This window comes from Poecilia reticulata, chromosome 21 (genome assembly GCF_904066995.2).
Source record: "Poecilia reticulata chromosome 21, P_reticulata-male-v2, whole genome shotgun sequence".
Classification (NCBI taxonomy): Eukaryota; Metazoa; Chordata; class Actinopteri; order Cyprinodontiformes; family Poeciliidae; genus Poecilia; species Poecilia reticulata.
The window spans coordinates 18,370,552-18,391,910 of record NC_088850.1 but is presented as its reverse complement, the minus strand read 5'-3'; the positions used below and the strand labels follow the sequence as shown (position 1 = coordinate 18,391,910).

At 42.0% G+C, this 21,359-nt stretch overlaps 1 protein-coding gene across 1 annotated transcript; it reads right to left on the bottom strand.

Moving 5' to 3' along the window:
• Positions 1-4,908: 4,908 nt before the first annotated feature.
• Positions 4,909-18,272, bottom strand: LOC103457835 (uncharacterized). Its single transcript, XM_008398256.3, has 11 exons — positions 17,455-18,272; positions 14,209-14,331; positions 13,952-14,121; positions 10,780-10,835; positions 10,529-10,667; positions 10,279-10,406; positions 9,659-9,794; positions 8,989-9,166; positions 7,861-7,941; positions 6,678-6,966; positions 4,909-6,343 (listed from the first exon to the last, which is right to left on the bottom strand). The coding sequence occupies exons 1-11, from the start codon at positions 17,689-17,691 to the stop codon at positions 5,586-5,588; spliced, it is 2,295 nt and encodes a 764-aa protein (XP_008396478.1). The 5' UTR covers positions 17,692-18,272; the 3' UTR covers positions 4,909-5,585.
• Positions 18,273-21,359: the final 3,087 nt, after the last annotated feature.

Below are 21,359 nucleotides of genomic sequence, written 5' to 3'. Positions count from 1 at the left end.
ACGATGATTAAAAGTAGAGCATGTATAGCACAATTGCAACCCTATCAAGGACAGTATTTGTCAGAGAAGCTGCCAATAGCTGACAGCGGCAGAGAGATCCAGAAGGAGATTTTCCAGGAGGACAACTTTTTGTCCACTCCACAAACCTGGCCTTAATGGGAAAGTAGCAAGTCCTGTTTGAAGTTTGCTACAGGCCATTTGGGGAACATTATAAACGTGTGGAAGAAGATGCTTTGGTGAGCCGAAACCAGAATTCAACTATCAGTGCACAGTGGGAAAATGACACTGTGGTGGTAAAAGGATGTGCTTTTCTTCTGCAGGGACAGAAAAGCTGGTCAGAGTGGGCAGGAAGGCTCAAGGTGATGAATACAGGACTGTTAGAAGATGCAAAAGAAAGCATATCTTCCACGGTTTAGGTTAGAATGGTCTAGTCAAAGTCTAGACCTAAATCTATTGGAGGACCTTTGGAAAGACTTGAGAATTGATGTCCACTGACTCTCTCTCTTTTTCTTCACAACAAAAACAAAATCCTACCAACTAGATTACAAACTACACCAAGTGTTTTGGGTGTAGTTTGTAATGCAAATGTCTTGGTACACTTGAATTAAGACAAAACTAACTTACAAGCAACTTTTTTACCAACACATAGGAGCTCGTATTAAGTAAGTAATTCCTTAATATTTACAAAAATGTGTCTGATTATTTCACTCTTAGCGAGACACTTTTCCCATTTCTAACAAGCTCCTATATCTTTCTGGAAAGTTCCTTATAAGTTAGTTTTGTCTTATTTAGACTCCAAAGTCCAATCTGTGCTGGATGTTATAAACTCTGCTGTGTTTGGTTGTTTAAAGGAGGATACACACCTTTGTTCTCTGTCAGCTTGCTTTTCTTTTTGCTCATCACCCAGTTGAGTGCTTTGAGCAGTCATGTGTTGGTCTTCAAGCGCTTGCGTCCCACCCTTGGTCAGGCTGTCTTTTTAATGAATTGGCTGGTGTTGATCCTGAACTGACAGTTAATCAGACGTGGCATCTATTAAACAGCGCTGGGCTCGGGTTACTGTCCAGCGCTGCCGGACGTTTTGTGCGCCGCTGACCCCCCTGACACAAACACACTCTCCCACCGAAGCCCAGTTAAATGCCATCCCACCCCACGCTGTGAGGCCGAACTCAATTATGGATGACCATCATTAGAAACCAGACACTCGCCAACACACGCTTGGCCACACAGACACATGCCCAGGCAAACGATGCGATGGGCACGGCGATTATTCCCAGAGACACCCAAGACTATTGGAGTGCTAATAGAGTAACAGCTTCAGTTTCATTCTGCTGCTGCTCCTGTAACCTCCAGATGACCACCAGACTGCGTGCTACAAAAACAATCTTCCTTTTGTTAATATACAGTATATCTGTGCTTACATTGCCTGGAAAACATGGTCAGATCTTTATTTGTGTTAAACCAACACAAAGCAGCACATAATTGTGCAGTGGAGGGATAATAACTCATGTCTTGCAAACTTTAATGCAAAGAATCTGAAAAGCGACTGCTATGACAACCTTGAATAAAACGCTATGCATTCAGAAGTCATCCAATCAGTAAGGTCATCTGTGTGAAGAAAAACCAGCACTGTACATTGCCTTGATCACAACATCCCCACAGCAAAACATGGTGGTGGGAATATCATGATGTGGGAAAGCCGTTTTTAAAGCAGGCTGACAGTGGAAGAAAACCTGTAAGAAGCTGAAAAATGAAGATGGCAACCCTACAGCCGGAGCCTCACTAGCAGGGTTTAGATGTCTAAGCCTACATCGATCTAAGAATCGGAAGCCGGACCTGAAATCTAGCTTCCACAAGTAATTGGTTGCATCGGATTTTATTTAGGGGCGTTTCAGATCCTTATTGGTTAAAAAAATAGAATAAAATACAAAACGCATCCTAATCATGTGTTGGTCTGTCACACAAAATGCTCAAAACACATTGATGCTCATTCTTGGAATGGAACAAGTAAAAATGTTTAGCAGGTGTGAATACTTCTGTATCACTGAGACAATGGGCCAAACTGAGACAATGGGCCAACCTCATTAGTTAGATGTGAAGGGTGATGATGAGGGCATGTGCCATGTTGCATCACCCTTTAACCCTGCATATGTTCCAGGTGTGAGTGCAGACAGAGGATGTCTCTCAACGGCCTTCAACACAAGGATTAAGCTGATGATGACAGAGGCCAACACTCACGGACCAACAACGCATCACCCCACACACACATGCACAGGCTTGTATGTCTATCCTTATCGGGACGTAGTATCGACTTCCTTTCATTTGACTGACCGTGCTTATGCATAGCCCATAACCATAACCCTAACCTGAACCAATACACCACTAACCTGAAGATAAACTCAATTCCAACATTGGTCCTAACTTCAAAGTTGTTGATCCATAAGGCATATCTTTCTTCAGAGAGGAAGTTGTTATGGCAAGAAAGGTTCTAAAAGAGTAACAAAGACTCAAATTGAAGGCAATTGAAGTTCACTAGTTAAGACGGGGAGCTGGAGTACCAGTTTATGGTACATTTACCACAAAAATAGCATAACTTTATATCTGAATACACTTTACTACTCTTTGTAGGGCATATTTGATTAAACAACAGGATTACCATCTCCACAGATCTTTTACCAAACTCATCAAAACAGCTGAACTTACCTCCATGAAGTTTTTCTATTAAGTATTAAGTAAATCCAAGCTAAACTAACATCAAACCAATCAGTTACCAGTAGACGAGTCCGGGCATGTTTAGGGTGACAGAGCAAACACAATTTAGTAACTTTAGTAACAGCCTTTGTCTGTGCTTGACAAAGTGGAACACCATTAATTCTGTTCAAGTATCTCCACCTAAAGCTCCAAAACTGAGGTTATTTGAAGATAAACACTACAGATGAGGATTATATGTAGAATATCATCTAAAAAAAAAAAAGACATTTGTTGGGAGAACCCATGACTTTTTTTTGTTTAGTTTGACATAATTTTCTAAATGTACCAATCTATCTGCTTCCTGTGTCTGATTACGGTACTACATCCTGGGTGGCAGTGGTTCCTGTCACGGAGGAGAGGTACATCTTGAAATTTGCACAGTAAAATTTCATCTCAATTTGACACCATTTCTCTACCGTCCTGTCAGAAAGACTGAAATGGATTAGGACAGCATGAGCAAGACGATTGTTACTTTTCTACGTGTTCATAGAAATATTAAACTAACTGAAGCAACATCTTAGGCCAAGCTAGCATCAGGGCAGCAGGTCAACCCATTGACACACTTTAAAAGGTTGACAAGTCAGTGTTGAAAGCACATCACGTCCGGGGAGAACAATAATCAATGTAGCGTGCACACAATGTTCTAGCAGTCGTGGACAGATCTTTATGTGCAACCTGCATTATTAATTGATTTTCCAAACCTTTTTTTTTTTTTCTTTCATGCATGTTCAGTTCAGATTCAGGCTAATCTTAGTTCTCGATTGCAGGACGGAGGCACAGAGGAAGGGTCTTTAACACCGGCCGACATCTCCAGATTACAAACTAAATACATTTAGTAATTGCAAGATGCTAGCAGCAGACAGAGGCTGACTTCTCTTTAAATGTACTTTAATTAAAAAGGCTGCCTCGTACTCTTTAAAGAGCTACTTATCATGACATGTTTACTGATAGCATTGTGCTGTATGGCTTGTGTTCATGTCTGATACAGTATCAGAGCTTAGCGGTTCATATCAGTGTTAAGTAGCCGGAGTGGTAACTGGAGTGGGAGATATATCCACCTGAGTGGCTTCAATCTGTCCTCATCGGGCAAGCGCCTCACCAAAACACACACACACGCACGTGCACACACACACACACGCACACACACACACACACACAAACACACACACCTGAAAACATGGTGTCATGTAACAGAAGGTGAATTATTCAGCCGATGTGATGACTGCCACAAAGCCGCTACCAGATTCTTCCTCATCTTTGTGTCTAAATATTGATGATCCATAGAGCTCCACTTGAGGGGGGAGGGAAAAAGGACCAAAATGAGATTTAAGGGGAGCAACATGCCTGTTTTTATGTTGCGTCGCATAACACACATCTGATGACTTTAGAGATTTCATGAGCAAAACTGAACTAAAACCGTCAGAAGTTGTTTCACTGAACACTTTTTGTAAAATTAAATTTAAAAAAAGAGAATGGATGTCATGTCAACAGTATTTTTAAGTTTTAAATTGACAGTTTTTTTTATTAGAATTGTCACAACTACTGCCTTTCGTTCTCAGATTGTTGTTGATATATTTCTAATGTCTATTTTTGTCATTTCTGTTTACTTGATGTGTGCTGCTGCCTTTCTTGACCATCTCACCCAAGTGAAAGATATATTCATCTCAGTGGAATTTTATCTGGTTAAATAAAAGTTTAATAAAATAATAATAATAAAAATATGGGCTGCACAGTGGCGCAGTTGGTAGAGCTGTTGCCTTGCAGCAAGAAGGTTCTGGGTTCGATTCCCAGCCCCGGTCTTTCTGCATGAAGTTTGCATGTTCTCCCTGTACATGCGTGGGTTTTCTCTGGGTACTCCAGTTTCCTCCCACAGTCCAAAAACATGACTGTCAGGTTCACTGGTCTAAATTGCCCCTAGGTGTGAGTGTGTGTGTACATGGTTGTTTGTCCCATCTGTCTGTGTTGCCCTGTGACAGACTGGCAACCTGTCCAGGGTGACCCCGCCCTGGACAGAGGCGAGAGGCGGGGTCACCTCTCGCCCAGAACGTTAGCTGGAGCGTTGTTGGAGGTGGAGCGTTGGAAAGCGCAGGACATTCTTAAAGTCCTGCTCTTTCCAGGCTCAATTTCAAGCCATTAAATAGTAAAGTCAAACAAATTTCATATATGAAAGATTTTTATGACAATTGAAGGTAGCAGTTACTCTTGATTGTGCTGTAAAATTATTCTATGTAGCTGGGGAAACATAACACTGCCCCTTTAAGAGGAAATGGAGATATTGAGTTGGCTGTGGAAACTCGCCCTTTGATCCCTGGAGATGGACACCTTCCCCTGAAATGGTTAGAACAGCTTCAGAAAGTGAATGGATGATGCCATTCTGATAGGAAATGTTTTAGGCGACATTACATTCTTTATTTTTCTTGTGTCGTCTACTTTCTTAGCTTCCGATTCTGTGTAAGGAAACCAAAAGGTCAGAACAAACTCTGAACTGCAGTCTGATGGGAAGAGGGAATGGAAACGTTGGAGACGTTTCCCATGACTTAAACCGAACCCGGTCTTTTAGAGACTGAATCCAGCAGTTGAGGTATGAGCTGGAGTATTTTTGGCACTGCAGCTGAAGACAAACAAACGGAATGGTGTTTATCTAGGATGGGCTCCTCTGAGTGTGGCATGAATAGAACAGTATAAGAACATAGCTTTAAGGCTGTACACTTCTATAGCTGCCATTTATGGTAGTTTGTTGCAGTTGTCTCTGGCTGTACTGTTATTGACTACTGTTTTGACTTCCACCAGCTTTCCTTGAACTTTCCATGACTCTGCCGCTCCAGTCGGACCGAGTCTCAGTAGTCCATGCTATGTAGCTGGTTCTTCCTGACATCTTTCCCCTGCAGCGCCACAGGAAGCAGCGGCAGGTTCAGGTCCGCCACCCGCCGTTGTTCAGAACGCAACTGAACAGAGTTCCTCTTGTCGCCATCAATCCCTTCACCCGCCGGCTCACCTTCCCCCGCCGAGGTGAGCTCTTTCCTCCTTCCCCTCTCCTGCCTGAGGCTCTTTATGATCAAAGTATGTTGTCTCTGCGAAGGGAAAACCGGTGGTTTCGACCCGTTCACCAGAAGCCTAGGCGGTCCAGGCTGACTCAGACCCGCCCACATCACCTTCCTCCCTCGGCCGTCTTTAGGCCCAACATTGCGCAGGCGAGGCAGGCGAGCGGAGGGGGACGCCTGTGCGATCCTGGTGGAACCCAGCTGCCCTCTGTCCACGGAGAGTACGGGTCCGGTCTCCAGGAGGATCCCGGGAGAGATGGAGTTTTTCTCGGGAGAGTAAAACGCCTGCAGCTTCTCCAGCCGCTCGTTGACGCTCAGGCAGTGGGAGTTATCCTGGTGGCACTTGTCCCGGAAGCAGTCCGACCCTGGGTCCGCCGCGCCGTCCGACTGCGTTGTCCTGAGCGGGTGGGAGTGTCGGATCGGTCTGGACGCGACGCCGTCTCTGGTTGGCTCGGCTGGTAAGGGGACATGGCAGGGAGCGGAGTCACAGAGCTGCGATGTTGAGCTTTTCGGAGGGGAAGCGTGGACGAGTTCCCTGTCTCCAAACACCGACACTGGAACAGACATGCACACACAGAAGGCCACTGAGTATAGTGTCTTGCAAAAGGATTCACAGCCCTAAAATATTCTCATGTCATGTCACAACCATTTAGCATATTTTGTTGATATTCTAAAGGTGACCTATTGTGCTTTCTAGAACAAGTTGGGTCTGTCAACACACTTTTCAAGTTCTAATATGCAAACGACATTGATGAAAACCATGCAGAATGTCCCTGCCACCTCACAATAATGACCAAATCCTAACAAAATACCCTAAAACATATGTTAGAAATATTACAAAATGTGAAAAAGCTAAACAGGTTTGAATACTTTCACAGAACTCTGTACCTTCAGGAAACAACGTATCCCTGGTGTTGATAGAAATGGTCACCTCCTCATCAGTCGCCCCGTCTTCTGCGGACAGAGGTTCGGGGGAGGAAGGGTCAGAGGGCAAAGGGGGTGAAGCAGAGCGGGGAAGGCGGGGCAGAGCGGGAGAGGGCGGACAGTTCTCGTCATCCTCACGGTGGCCCTTCCTGTGCAAATCCGTGGTCTTCCTCCTGTTCAGACTTCTGCTGGTCTGCTGGACCTTGGGCGACTTGTTGAACTGCTTCAAGCTTTTCTCTCTTTTCGGTGAGTTCTGCCAATGGGAAGGAGTTGATTGTCAAACTCTGTGGTCAGAATCCAATGTAGTTTAGGATTCGTTTGTGACAGTCCAACTTTAGAAGGGGAAACAAACGAGTAGACGACGCAAACAAATGTACTGTTCAGATTTTGATCAAATTGCGTGACATGGAATTGTGACTGTGTGATGGTCATAATTTAGCCTAAATAAAGATGCTAAGAGGCAGGCTTAGTTAGTCCATCTGAACAACATTTCTACCACAACCGGTCATTAGTACACAACCTCACAAACTGGCGAACTGTATCAGTGGATTTGGGAACAGCACTGTTCAGGACAGGAAAGCTCTCCAGCATGTCATTAAAAAAACAGCACATATCATCTGCGGAACCTCTCTCCACTCACTGCAGGACATCTACGTCACCCGGGTCACAAACAGAGCTAAAAACGTCATCTGGGACTGAAACGCACCCACAGCACAACTTGTTCTCACTTCTGCCTTCTGGTAGTCGTTACAGAAAACAAGGACTAACAGCCTAAAAAACGGTTTTTATCTGCAGGCTATATCAGGCACTCAGTGTGACTTAAGATTTTGAGTGTTTTTTAATGCATGTGACAAACATGCTTTTTTAAACTTATTATTCGTCACTTATGTGACTTTAAACAATAAAAAAAGGTGTTAAGTGGAGCTTGTTGAGTGCAAATTTTGTTGCTCGTTTTTTTTTTTTTATCTGTTCTGACGGGGATTTTTTTCAGTTTCTATTCTATTTCTTTATTTTTCATCTTTCAAACACTATATCAAGTTATTTAGAGGGAAGGCGATGTCGTCTTTTTAAATGTCTCCTGACAAACAACTTGCTTAGACGTATTTACCCCAACACCCCAAAGGGACAGCTCTGAGACCAGCTTCACCTGTTGCTGAGTCTTTGTTTCAGTGTTGCTTCTGTTTCTCCATGTCGTTTTGCTCGGAAGTGTCCAGTCGTTCTCGAGCTTCTGCAAAGTCAAACAAAAGGCATCGGAAATGTCAACAAATCTTCAATTTAGATAGGATATATCATTCAATGCAACAGGTCTAAGTTCATTGACCCAAACCATTTATCCAACACCAGATGGATAATTGTTCAAATTACCCAAGGGTGTGAAATCAAAGTATTTACCAATAGAAATAGTGTTTTCCCAGTGGTAGATTTCAGTATGGGCCATGTAGACAGTTGCCCAGGGTGTCATCAGTGAGGGTCATGCACAACAAGGATATGAAGTGCTCAAAGGCTGGGATGTCAACAGACGATCTGACACTGAGTGAGCGCAGAGCAGGCGTTTATACAGTCAGCAGAACAGGTGGAAGCAATCAGCAGCCAGCAGGACGGGGTGGCAGGAACAGGGAATTCATGGCAACGAGGTCTGGTTAGTTTGGTTTGTTGAATCATTAAATGATTCATTTAGACTCTCTTCCTCTATGAACCATGGAGACAAACCTGGGGTCTAACCCCGTAAAACGAATGTAGAGTGTCTCTCCCTTACCATGAGTAATTTGTTCTCACTGTGCACCCATCCATTCAGCTGGAATCACCCGTCTGTCCCACAGTCTGTGACAGAACGTACAGAACAACCCAATCCGGCTCTCTTACCTCGTTTCAGCTGAGCGGGACAGCATGGGCCTGTGTGGTTTAGTGCGCCATTTCACGGCCCGCACAACACTAGCGCAACAGCTATGACAACGACAAGCTAGCAAGCTAGCCATGGGCATATAAGTGGAATGCCGTGTTATGGGTTGGTTGTATGGACCGCTTTAATCTTTCAGAATAATGTCTAAAACGTTCTGAACCTGATCAGTCTATGAACAATAATAGAACATCAAGAAGCAATTGTGCTCCCTAATTTCACCATCATCTAAAGAAAAAAAAAAAAACACCATAACAATACAACCACTCCCTAAAATCTGTCATGATGAAAAGTCTTTGGTAGCTTAACTCAGCTAAATTTTCATGACATGTCCACAGACCGGTGTGTTTTTGTGTCCATGTGTTGCAAAGCATTAACCTTGCTAGCCTTGGACCCCTTGTGGCTCCTGTTGAACTTGTTGAGCAGCAGGTGATAGGAGGCCATGACGGCAGAGGGTCTATTGCTGGTGACCGCGTTGATGACTTCAGAAAGGGAATAACCCAGTGTCTCTGTCATGTGAGCCAGCACAGATGAGTTGAGGTCTTCCGGACACAACCTGGGAAAATAAGAGTGTAGAAGGGTTGAAAACCATCCTGAAAAACAAAGGAGAGAGAGCAGCCCTGGGTCCACTGGGACTGGTAAGGAAGGACATGTGACTGGAGGATGTTGGTTTGAGCGCAGAACAGAACTGGAAGGCTTCTGTTACTCAAGTGGGCCAGAGAGAACGGATTATTCCCAGCCGCAGCCATACATGATTGCATTTCCACAATGCGTAAAGTGACAAAAGGGTTTTAGTCATGCTATAATATTCAGAGCTGTCACAATGCAGACCATAAATAAAAAAAAAAGTTCACTTTGTTGGAATACATTCAGTTCTTCTTATTGATTCCTCTGCCCACTTCCAAACACTGCTGCAAAATGTTTCCAGAGTTAAAAGAGAGAGCTCGTGTTTTCTCTTTTCTCTGTCACATTTAGAAAAGGAGTTAAACACTTCGCAGATAGGCTTAAGTCAACTCTAAGGGTAACTGATGCTGTGTGGTACGGCTACCTGTTTTTATGTGAGAGTGTGTGTAGCGGTTTCTTGGCATATCCCTCGCTGATCCATCTCTCTTCCATCGCCTCTCTGATGCTGGGTCTCTTATCTGGGTCTGGCTCCAGGAGAAGCATCATGAAAGACACGGCGTCTGCAGTATGAGCGAAGTCAAATCAGAACCTTTCTTTGATTAAGTATCACAAAAGTACTTTTTCATTTTGTTTATTTTTTTTGTTCTGGATGAGAAGCAGCAGAAGGGTAACCCTGCAAATTTAACAAAATAACTGAGGTTTAAAAAGTAAATTACATGTCTGGGCTTCCTGTGTGTACCTCGATAACGGCACTGATTTGATCTCGTCACAATAAAAGATCTGAGCCAACACCTAAAGAGGAATATCATGAGCTTAAATGTTATACAATCAGTGAAAAAAAAAAACTAAAAAAAACTTTGGTCATAGAATTTGTTTAATAAAAATGAAAAAACAAAAAAATAATTACAGCAAACTAATAAAACACTGCAGGTGTAGTGGTCAAACTTATCCAATATTGAATGAAGAGCATAAAAAGCATGGCTTAATTTAATTTGAATTAATATCAGAGACAGTTATTATTTCAGAACGCAGTGATGCTCTGACCTTTGCTGATGTCACCAGGGATGTTGCTAATGTCCTTATTGACCATCTTCTGGTGCAGCTGCTTGATGTTGAAAGGCTCGACAGTGAAGGGCAGGGTTCCCGTTAGCATCGCAAACATGCTCACGCCTCTGTACGACAGCAAGGCGAAACAAAAATACGAGACAATATTAGTGTTTCTATGACAGCAGAAGGACAAGTGAGCTGGTTTTTGACGCGGTTGGGACAAACAAAGTGAGAGTTTGTCACGTACATGGACCAGACGTCCACTTTGGAGCCGTACTTCCTGTGAGCCAGCAGCTCAGGCGCGGCGTAGGCAGGACTTCCGCACTGCGTGTTGAGGAGCTCCGGGGATAAAGAGTCCGGCTTCAGAGTGTTGCTCAGGCCAAAGTCTGTGGGAATCGGTATTTATGCAGCAATGGCTTCTCACTACAGCACTTTGGGATGCAGTAAACAAAGATGGTGCAATTTCTGGATGTGGGACGCGAACACGTTTCAACATACCTACAATTTTTATGTTGTTATGCTCGTCCAGGAGGAAGTTTTCAATCTTTAAATCTCTAGAAAAGAAAAAAAAAACACACCTTTTTTTTTTTTTTTTTTTTTTTTTAGGAATAAAAAGAATGCATTTATATATTATTATATTTTTGAAACGGTTTGTTCATAATTTTGTTGGGAAGATGCAAGGAAAAATTTTCAGCTTAAAGCTTAGGATGTTAATAAAAATCAATTTCTAAAATTGTCAATGTGTCTTGACTGTGTAATATCAGACAATCTGCTAAAAAAAAAACAAAAAAAAAAACAATTCAGTTCCTCTGTCTTCTCTCAGGAGTCCACTTTTCTTGGGAACACACATGGTGAGTCCTGGTGTGATAGTACTGGTTGTGCTAAGCTGCTCGAATTGCTAAGACATGATACTAGCAACAGTCTCTACAATGTGTTTGCCTTTGCTTGAAACATTACTAATACACTGTTCCTGTTTCTTATGCTACAGTTTTGAACTGGAATCGGTCAGGATCTGTGTCAACACGTTAAACTTTAGAGGATTGGAAATCAGCCACTAAATTCTGATTGATTTAGCTGTAAAATTCTGGGGTTTTCCATGAGTATTTTCTGCTGAAGGAACCAGTTTGACAACACTGGTTTATCTGAGTATTTATAGAGATCTGATTGGATAGGATTGTTAGCAGCAGCAGCAAGAAAGCTAAGCTGCTAAATTTGGGTTTTGGGTAGAACTCAGGTCTATTTTCCCATTTGGTAATTTAGGAAATTAATTTGCTCAAACCATTAAATCGCTTTTTAAAAAAAACCCTCCTAACTGAGCGATTTTCAAATCGGGCTAACCAGCTGTTGTTCTGGATTTATTTTCAACCATCGGCAGAGAACGGTCTCTGCATTTAGTTGATAAAAAGTTGCATTACTCCCCTCATTGTACCCCAGCCTCGTCGCCATCAGGCAAGGCTTCGAGCTATAAAACTACTGGCTAAATGAAAATCTGCGGTTAGGAGTGAGAGAGACCCCATAAACTGTAGCCTGGGAATCTGCCATGTTTCTTTCATCTGCCTTCATCTAAGCAGCAGACACTCAAAAATCCAGAAATCCTTGCTTGAGCAGCCCGAGGGAGGTTCAAAGAGAATAAGAGGAAGAAAGAGAGAAAGAAAGAAAACCAGCAAGAAGGAGAAGGAGCGAGATCGCACAATGTCGTAAAGCAGAAAAATGTATGTGGTGAACTTATTGAATGTGGGTGGCAGGAGGTGTGTTTAAGTGCAAAATTTCCCTCCATTTCCAGTGTGATCATCTCTACAGCACTGTGGTGTCAAGAGAGAGAGAGAGAGAGAGAGTGCGTGTGTGTGTTTGTGTGGATGCGTGGGTGGGTTTGACAGGGAGAGGTGCTGTTCAGGAGTTGAAAGCGATGTCGTTCGGGGACTTCATTAGAGAGGAAGTCCATGATGTTGTGATGATGTGTGAATCATGGCGCCGGATCAGGATGATGAAGTCACCGCCTGGTAATCACATTCCCACCTTGAGAAGAGCCAAGGACCCAAACTGAAACATAATGTGAGTGTGTGTGTGTCTGTGTGTGTTGATGTGAAAGTGTGAGAGTAATGGTTACCTGACACCGACTCCATGTCTTACTCTGAAGGTTGTTAATGCCCTGCAAACTACTACGATGTGTGTGTGTGTGTGTGTGTGTGTGTGTGTGTGTGTGTGTGTGTGTGTGTGTGTGTGTGTGTGTGTGTGTGTGTGTGCGTGCGGGGGTGTGTGTGTGCGTGTGTGTGCATTCTGACAAATATGACTTAACAGGTTTGTTCCACTGTTATCTTTATGATAACCTTATGTAAAATATCACATTTTCACAGTGACATTGTAGTTATGTACATAAGTTATCAAATTGGTCCCATAGTTTATCACGTGACTCATAGTTAAAACCAGTAAAATTAAGGGAAGGTGAGAATTTGTTCCAAATTATTCCAATTATTCCTTTTATTCCAAATTAAAAGGACAGAAATATTTTACCATTTCTCACGACCTCTCAATTAGATCTCCATCAGATTTATATCCAGACTAGGTCACTCCAAAACCATTTTGTTTCTGCTACAAAGGCTCAACATTCATCTTCAGCACTTTATGGCTCCATCAAACCAAAACTTTGTCCAAAACTGGAAGAAACAAAGTAGTCCAAGTCCATGAGACTACCTCCACCATGTTTGACCATCTATATGATATGCATTGATATATTGTATTAATTTGCACTACATGCAACAGAAATCTGCACAATGGGATTCACTTTGTCATAAATGTTCTAAAATAAATGGGGTTTTCAATGATATTCAACTTTATTTTTCCAATGGATTTTGTAAGTCATAAAGATATATCTTTAATTTTAATGAAATTAATGTGAAAAATACTTGTGATGTTGGTTTATATGGAAATTTTGAAGATTTTTTTATTGTATATGACTAATGTTTTAACCTGAATGTCTTAAAGGGGCAGTATCATGTGTTTTCCAGAAACATCGTACCATTTTATAGCACAATCAAGTAACTATGTTGCCTTCAGTTGTTATGAAAATGCCAAATATAACTTAAAAGTAATTTAACTTTGTAATTTAATGCCTTGAAATTGGGCCTCTGTCTCTTTAAGAAACTCCTGCTCTTTCTGCAGTTCCACCTTCAGGAAGTCATCACAACATCACTCTTCTATTAACCCTTTAACAAAGTTTTTAAAAGAATTTCACTGAGAAGTAACTACACAGTTCCACCAGGTGTTTGCTAGTTGTTGCTGGCTAGTCTGAAGGAGCTCATAGGGTCAGTCACAGAGGAGGCCTGCTTTAAAATGCAGACGCCCGGAAGCTTGGAGGAGGAACTTCATCCTCGAAGGCGGAGCTAAGTCCATCCAGGTGTTCTGCACAGCTGAATGGTTGCCATGGGAGATTAAAGGATTTCTCAAACATGCACAAAAGGATTAAAGCAAAACTCCAGGTATGTTTTTGGTGAGGGAATCACTTTATAACATGATGTAAAGCTAAAAAAAAGTACATTTTACATAATACTGCCTCTTTAACATTGTGTTTTTCCTACCGTGTGTGTGTGTGTGTGTGCGTGCGTGCGTGCGTGTGTGTGTGTGTGTGTTTGTGTGTGTGCATGCAGGTGCCTGTGTGTGTGTGTGTAGTGACCTGTGCACAATGCCGTGTCTGTGCAGGTGCTCCACCGCGGAGAGGATCTGCCGGGTGTAGCGCCGCACCTCCCTCTCTCCCAGCCTCCTCCGGTCGCAGATCCTGTCCATCAGGTCTCCTCCCGCACACAGCTCCATGGCCATGTAGTAACTGTTCTCCGTCTCCAGGGTCTGACGCGCAGGATTTACACGGTACGTTAACGTTCACACACTTATTAACAAGAAGATGTTGTTTTTAGGAGCATTTGTTCCTTTTACCTCCAGAAGAACCACAATGTGAGGGTGTCGGACCATTTGATGGATTCGAGGTTCCCTTTTCATGTTTTTCAGCACGTAGGAGTCTTGGCGTGCTTTCTTCTTGTCTATCACCTTAATGGCCACCTGCACACATGATGGCAAACAGTTAGACAAGACTTTCAACACAGTTGCATTCATAGTCCCTTATCTTTTAAAGTTTATATGAGTTATTGAGTGAAAAGTGAGCCAAAAAAGTGAGTGAGGACACAGTTTATGTTGCAAAGTAGAACATGCAACTTTTTGTTACTCTTCTGTTGTTTTTGTTAATGTCTTGGCAATATAATCAGTTTCTAAGATGCTACAAAGATTACATTTTGATATCCAAAGGCCTCTGAAATTTAAACAAAAAAAGCAAATAAAAAATTATAGGGAATTTGATTTAAAAAAAATTGATAATACATTATTTGAAGGGGTGTGCATAAGACTCGCATTACACTGTCATAAACATGACATAACACCTGTCATGAACATGAAGGGGTCTTTATGAATGTCTGTAAAAGTGTCATTATTATTAAAATTGTCACTATGACACTTTTAATGCAAAATTGCTCTAAAAGTCCATTAAAAGTACCAACATTGTATTATTTTGTAAATAATGACACTTTAATGCAAAGTTGGCACTTAGTGTTAAATTATTTCAACTTTTACTGTAGACCGATAGTTAAGTGCAATATCTACTGGATATTTCTTTATGTGACGACTGTTATCAAATGAACAATAATATCTCACAGTGACATCATGTCACAAATAGCGCAGGTCTTTAAGAATGAGACACTTTTTATTTTGGCATAAAAAGACTGAACATTTACAAATATCTTTCTAAATGTACAACACATTTTTAAATCTGTTCAAACTGCTTCAGCAAGGCCAGAATATTTGTTTAGGAACACGTAACCTGAACACAAAAAAGTCCAATTGGAATCATTTTAATGACAATGTGTTTCATATATGTTATATATTTTTATTTTAAATGATTATAGAATTATGTTTGTAACTACAACTCAATATTAAACTAGAAAGAATCTTAATGATGTTGTCTTTTGTTTGCAGCGTTCACAAACATTTCTTGCACCAACAGGAATTGAGGCAAACAAAAGCCCCCCACAGGTGAGCCAGGACATCACCATGGCAACCAGGTCGTAGTTTGAGTGAGGTAAAGCACTGGCACTGACCCTGGCTGTTGGCCATGAAACTATATGCGTACATACACAAGCACATTTTCTGTAAGTTGCAGACACATTCAGTCGGTTCTAAACCTTTTCCAACCCCCTTCGTCACATTTTGTCACGATTCAACCACAAACCTCACTTTATGTTTTGGGTGTTTTATTAAAAAACAAACACAATGTGGTCCATAACTGTGAAGTGGAAGGAGGAAAAATATGTCGTTTTTATACACATTTTATACAAATACAAGAAAGTCACAATCAAAAGAAAGGGGTGAGAAATTTTGTTCAGAAAAAGCCATAAACAAACAAGAAGGTTTTTTTGTTTGTTTTTTGTTTAATGAGACAGAAACTGATTTATTATTCTGTTTTTTTTTTCTTTTTACCAATGTTCAGGACCCTGTGTGAAGGAGAGAATTAGTAAGGCACATTGCTGTAAACACACCATCCCCAAGGCAAATCATAGCAGTGGTAGCATCATGCTGTGGGGAGGAGTATCCTCAGAAAAGAAAAGATAAGGAAGCTTGTTGCAGTTTTTGCATTTTTTTAGAGAAAGAAATATATATTCTGAGGGGAAAAGCCTAAAATCTATAATAGACACAAGGCTTGAGAAGTGCAGGACAACAACCCAGAGATGAAGTGGAAGGGTTTATATCCCACCATGTTCTTGTGTATTTTGGAAAACTTATAGAAATAATATTCAGAAAGTTTGGTCTCTAACTGGACATGACTAGTCGAGACATTTTGCAGTCCAACAAACACATGGTGCCATTTTTTTTTTAGGATTTTATCTGTCAATAAAGTCTGAAAAAGGTTGGAAATTTTACATTTAGGCATTATGTTGTGTCTGGCTATCACATGTAATCCACAAAAAACTCATTCAAGTCTGAGGTTATATTCAATGAGCATTGTTACTTTTGCAAGACTACAAGAAGAGCAAAATTAGCACATACAAAATTGCTCAATTTCAAGTTAAAATGTATTTTTAAAAGCGAGACAATTTGTATGAATGAACATTAACATGTAAATACATGAGAATTTCCATCTCTAATCCCCATTGGCAGGCTGACGATAAAGCACAATAATAAATAACACTACAGAATAAGAAGTACATAAACCAACCTTAAAATCTACATGTCTTTGCGTTCACTCAGTGTTGGCATTAAACTGCAAGGAAAATATGTATTTAGATTATTTTAACATGCTAACTGCATTTTCATTGGCCTTAAAATTGCACAAACTGAAATTACAAGACATATGCACACGGATTTCACTACAAAGTTATTGCCTAACTTTGAGTTGGTATCAAAATGAGTGTATTTCACCAATGGAAACGCTCTTTTTGTTGGTCAATCCCGTGATCAACAACCGGATGTTGCCACTGGAGGAAAAGACGAAGAAGACAACAGGAAGTGGAAGAAGGCGCAGCGTGTTTTTTAAACGGTGTATCGCGTGAACAAACGTATTCACGAGTGATTGTAATCGCGTTTCTTATGTAACGGAAACATGGCGATGTTTCCGTTACATGGCGAAACATGGCGATGTTTCCGTTACATGGCGAAACATGGCGATGTTTCCGTTACATGGCGAAACATGGCGATGTTTCCGTTACATGGCGAAACATGGCGATGTTTCCGTTAGCGGAATATCGACAAAGGAAACTCAGCTAAAATCTTTGTTTATGTTCTCTTATCGCAACATTTTATAAAAAAACGGATGGTAAATCAGTTCATTAGTTAATGTTTTTGTACTAATGGTATTTTTAACATGTAACAATATACATGCTGTAGACGTACAGCACAGATCCATTAACTCTGCTGATAAAATAGCCAGGTGTTGATGGATCTGACACACTTTTGCAAACATTACAAGGCTATAATAACAGGCCACTGCCTCCCTTCAGACTCTTCTGTGTGTAATTATCTGCCACCACTCTGGTTGATAGCATGTAATCATCCTTTTAATGTGTGTGAGATCTTTCATTAGACAGGGTGCCACCCTGCCAGAGTGTGCGGCTTCCACACCAATAGGAAAGCACTCACCTTCTCGCCGGTGCCGATGTGCAGCCCCTCCATCACCTTAGCGAAGGAGCCTTTGTTGATCATCTTCCCGATCAGGTAGGACCCGACCCGCTTGGTGTGGGGGAAGCTCCTCAGCAGCTCCCTAGTGAACGTCAGGGAGGGCAGGGGCAGCCCCGAGACTTCCCGCCGGGACTCGCCGACCCCCCCTCCTTCTGGAACTATCTCCTCCAGAGTGGGCTTCACTGCTGCAGCTGGCATCCCAGGCGAGGCCGGGCCCCCACGCGGCCCCCTCTCACAGCCATGGTTGGGTCCACAAGCAGAACGGCTCTTGCAGGGGGCGCATATCGCCAAAGAAAACAAACAAACCCCGAAGGACAGGAGGAGTTTCAGGCCTCGGACGCAGATCTGTGTGTGATCCACTCTCAGGTGTAGGTCCCCAAATCCGAACTGCCCAGTGGATCCTTCCTCACATTATTCAGCTTTGACTCAACGGCTGGTTTCTCTGAGTGTCTTTTCTTCAGGTGGCGGATCCGTCCTGTGTCTCTCTACCGGTTAGTGGATGATTAACCGGTGTGTTCTCAGGTCAGCTCTGGTGATGAGATGGACATTCTACACCCTAATCACCCTCCTCCCTGCCCCCGCCACAGTACACACACACACACACACACACACACACACACACACACACACACACACACACACACACACACACACACACACACACACACACACACACACACACACACACAGATACGCACAGTTACACAGTAACCATTTGTAACGGCTTCATTTACTTCCTGAAGCCACATTTCAAATCTTAAGCCAGACTTTTTTTTTTAACAAGAATGTATTTAAAATGTATTTTTAGCTTAAACTGTTTCATACTTTTGTCATGTTACAACCAAAAACTTCAGTGTATTTTGTTATGGTTTTGCGTAATACATTGAAGATCTTGCTAAGTGTGAAGAGGAAGCAAAATTGTCCCTCAGTTTTAAGCTTCTTTTTTTTTTCACAAATACAACTTTGAAAAGTGTCTTTTGATGACACTTTTAACTGAAAACCCTCCGAGGGATTGTAATGCACAAAAAGTAAAAAAAAAAAAAAAAAAAAAAAGCCAACTAGGAATAAGTATTCTGCCATCATTTTGGCGCCCTATCGTGGCATATATCGTTGTTAGTTTATGATTCACAAACGGGCAACAGCATTTTAAAGTCTGTTCTTTGAGCTGCTGGGAGCCAGTGGAAGGACTGTAGAACTGCTGTGCTGTGCCCTATCCTCCTCGTTTTAGTGAGAACGCTGGCAGCAGCGTTCTGGATCAGCTTTGATTGGGTTTTCAGGCAGACCTGAGAAGACACTGTTGCAGTTAACTATGCGACTAAAGATAAATGCATGAATGAGTTTCTCTCGATCTCGATCATTAGTTCCTTAATCCTGGAAACGTTCTTCAGGTGATAGAAGGCCGACTTTGTAACTGTCTTTATGTGGTTCTGGAGGTTCAGGTCACATTTTTATCTTTATTTTATAAACTTAACCTGGCTACCAGTCTCTTGGTGGCTTTCTGACCACATGCATGCTGTGTCCCCTACAATAGTTAACATTTCTGCTTAACACAGGCAGCAACAACAGCAAACACATTCATTTTAACTCATGAAACCACAAAGTATTGTCATTTGGGTTTCTAACATGCATTTCTATTATCAATTTAATTAGTTTGATTTCTGAGGATGATGTCAGGACCTAAAGCCTTTTGTTTTGTAAGGTCAGGTAATTTTATTTATATAGCATATTTTCAGCAACAAGGCATTTAAAAGTGCTTTACATGAATTGGAGGAAAGACAAAAAAACAGAAGAAAAACAAAATGACAACAAAGTACTTCACAATTATAACCTAACAGGAGTTTCTCTAAGGAATAAGAATAAGTAGTTTGTGTTTGTGACCCCAAGTGGTGAACCAAACCGCAGCTCTACTCGTCTTCAGGCTTTCTTTCAGCAGATGCTCTATTACTGCCACTCATTCATAAAGGTAGGGTTAGGGTCAGGGTTAAGGTTTGTAGAGGATTTGTGGAGTGCACAGCTAATAGTCATCCCCTCAACCCACCAGAGTTATGGATCTGAGCAGCTCCTCCACTGATTCTTTAAATAACGCTGCCCTTGCCAGAGCCAATAATACCCCAAACCTCTCAGTACCGAAGTGTGTCGTCTGTTTTGCTCCCCTTGTCTGTGCGGACCTGAGGCTCAGATTGCACAGCGCTGGAGGGCGCTTTTCCCTCGCTCAGCTGATGAAAGGAAGGACAGAGCCATGTATCCTGCATGTAACCCAATACAATCACACACCCACACACTCTTGCACAACCTTTAAAGGTGACCTATTATTCTTTGTTGAGCAGGTTAGAATGGGCTATGCAAAACCAGATTTTGGTCCGGTCAGTTTCGGAATGAGCTGTTTTAGTGACTCTGTCACTTTAAATTCAAATGAGCCAATGCTGGCTGCGGCCCCCCATCTCGCAAGTGAAAATGGTTGCTAACAGATGGGCAACTTTACAATGGTTCATCTTTGAAAGGCAGAAGTAGAGCCTCCTGCACAAACGAAAGGAAAGCAACAAGGAGTTTCTGCACAACACCTTGTCTTTTCCAACAGCCATTGTACAGAACATACTGCGGTAAAATCAGCTGGCCAAATGTGCTAGAACTCCGCTTGGGTTGCTAGGTAGGGGTTCACTGGTGTTGCTAGGTGAGTGGCAGTGCCTGCGGATTTGGAACTTGACAACCAAGAAGCTTTTGAAAAGGGTCCGTTTTCCAGACACCAAAAAACATTTATTTATTGCCAAATAAAATGTCTGGGTGTTTTTTGAAGTGCTTGTGTCATTTTTAGAAGCAGTTGAGACGGAAATGGAAGCATAAAAAAAAAAAAAAAAAAAAACGTGCAAACGAGCCACTGCAGCTGCCGGCCGAGTCCTGAAGTCACTGTGTTTAGAGGACGGTCGCGCTCTTCAGTTAGACCTTAGCAGCAGCCAAATCCAAACACGTTTCACATGAAAAACAGACCAACAGAGATGTGTTGGTGTTGGAAATGGAAAAGAAATAATGAAATTATAGCCATGGGTTTATTTCCAGAAAAATGTAATTGCTCTTGAACGCAGGTTGGGAGTCAGAGGTGTGTTAAAGCCCAGGGACATCCACAGGTGGACAGTAGGTGGTGCTGGAGAACATCTGGCCTTTTTTCCTTTGAACAAAAAGTGCCCTTCAGAAATAATCTATTAGTATTTTTTTTTTTTTTACAGTGTAGTGTGTGGCCTGTAGTAAATCTCACGCTGCTAATGCAGCTGGCAATTCCAAGGGGCACACAAGGTGCCCTTTTTTTTCTTTTTTCTTTTTTTTTTATCCTCAAGCACCCGGATGCCTGTGCGCGCCCCTGCTGCCGTCCATGTGGGAGAAGGTGTTATCAGATCCACCCTAATGCCGCGGAAGGGTGTCAGGCTTTACCTGGGGTCCACAGCGGACAGACACAGGAAGAAAGGAAGGAAATAAGAGGGTAGAGAGAGAGAAGAAGAGAAAGAGAGAGAGTGTGCTGGATGAGGCAGAGGTCGCCTGCTGCATCCAGGGGTGAGAGGGCGAGGGACGATCAGATGGAGGAAGTCCAGTAATGTGATTGACATGCTGAGTGAGAAGGAAAGAAACCGAGGTTTGCAACTGCAAAACAAATGTGAATTAATAAGACCTCAGGAGATTTTTTTTTACATATATATATATATATATATATATATATATATATATATATAAAACCCTAGCTTTTCCTCGCTTAAATGTTTTGCAGGGGTTGTTCGGTGTCTCTCTCTCTCTCTTTCTCTCTCTCTCTCTCTGTGTTTCCATGGTTCAGAAAAGGTCATTCTCACTGCCAGAGACCACAGTCTATTTGTGTGAGCAGC

Coding starts and splice junctions, on each gene's coding strand:
- LOC103457835 (XM_008398256.3), bottom strand. CDS start 17,691: ATGCCAGCTGCAGCAGTGAAGCCCACTCTGGAGGAGATAGTTCCAGAA. Junction 10,407..10,528: donor AAAGTGGACGTCTGGTCCAT/GTACGTGACAAA, acceptor GCTGTCGTACAG/AGGCGTGAGCATGTTTGCGA. Junction 9,167..9,658: donor ACACTCTCACATAAAAACAG/GTAGCCGTACCA, acceptor TTATTTTCCCAG/GTTGTGTCCGGAAGACCTCA.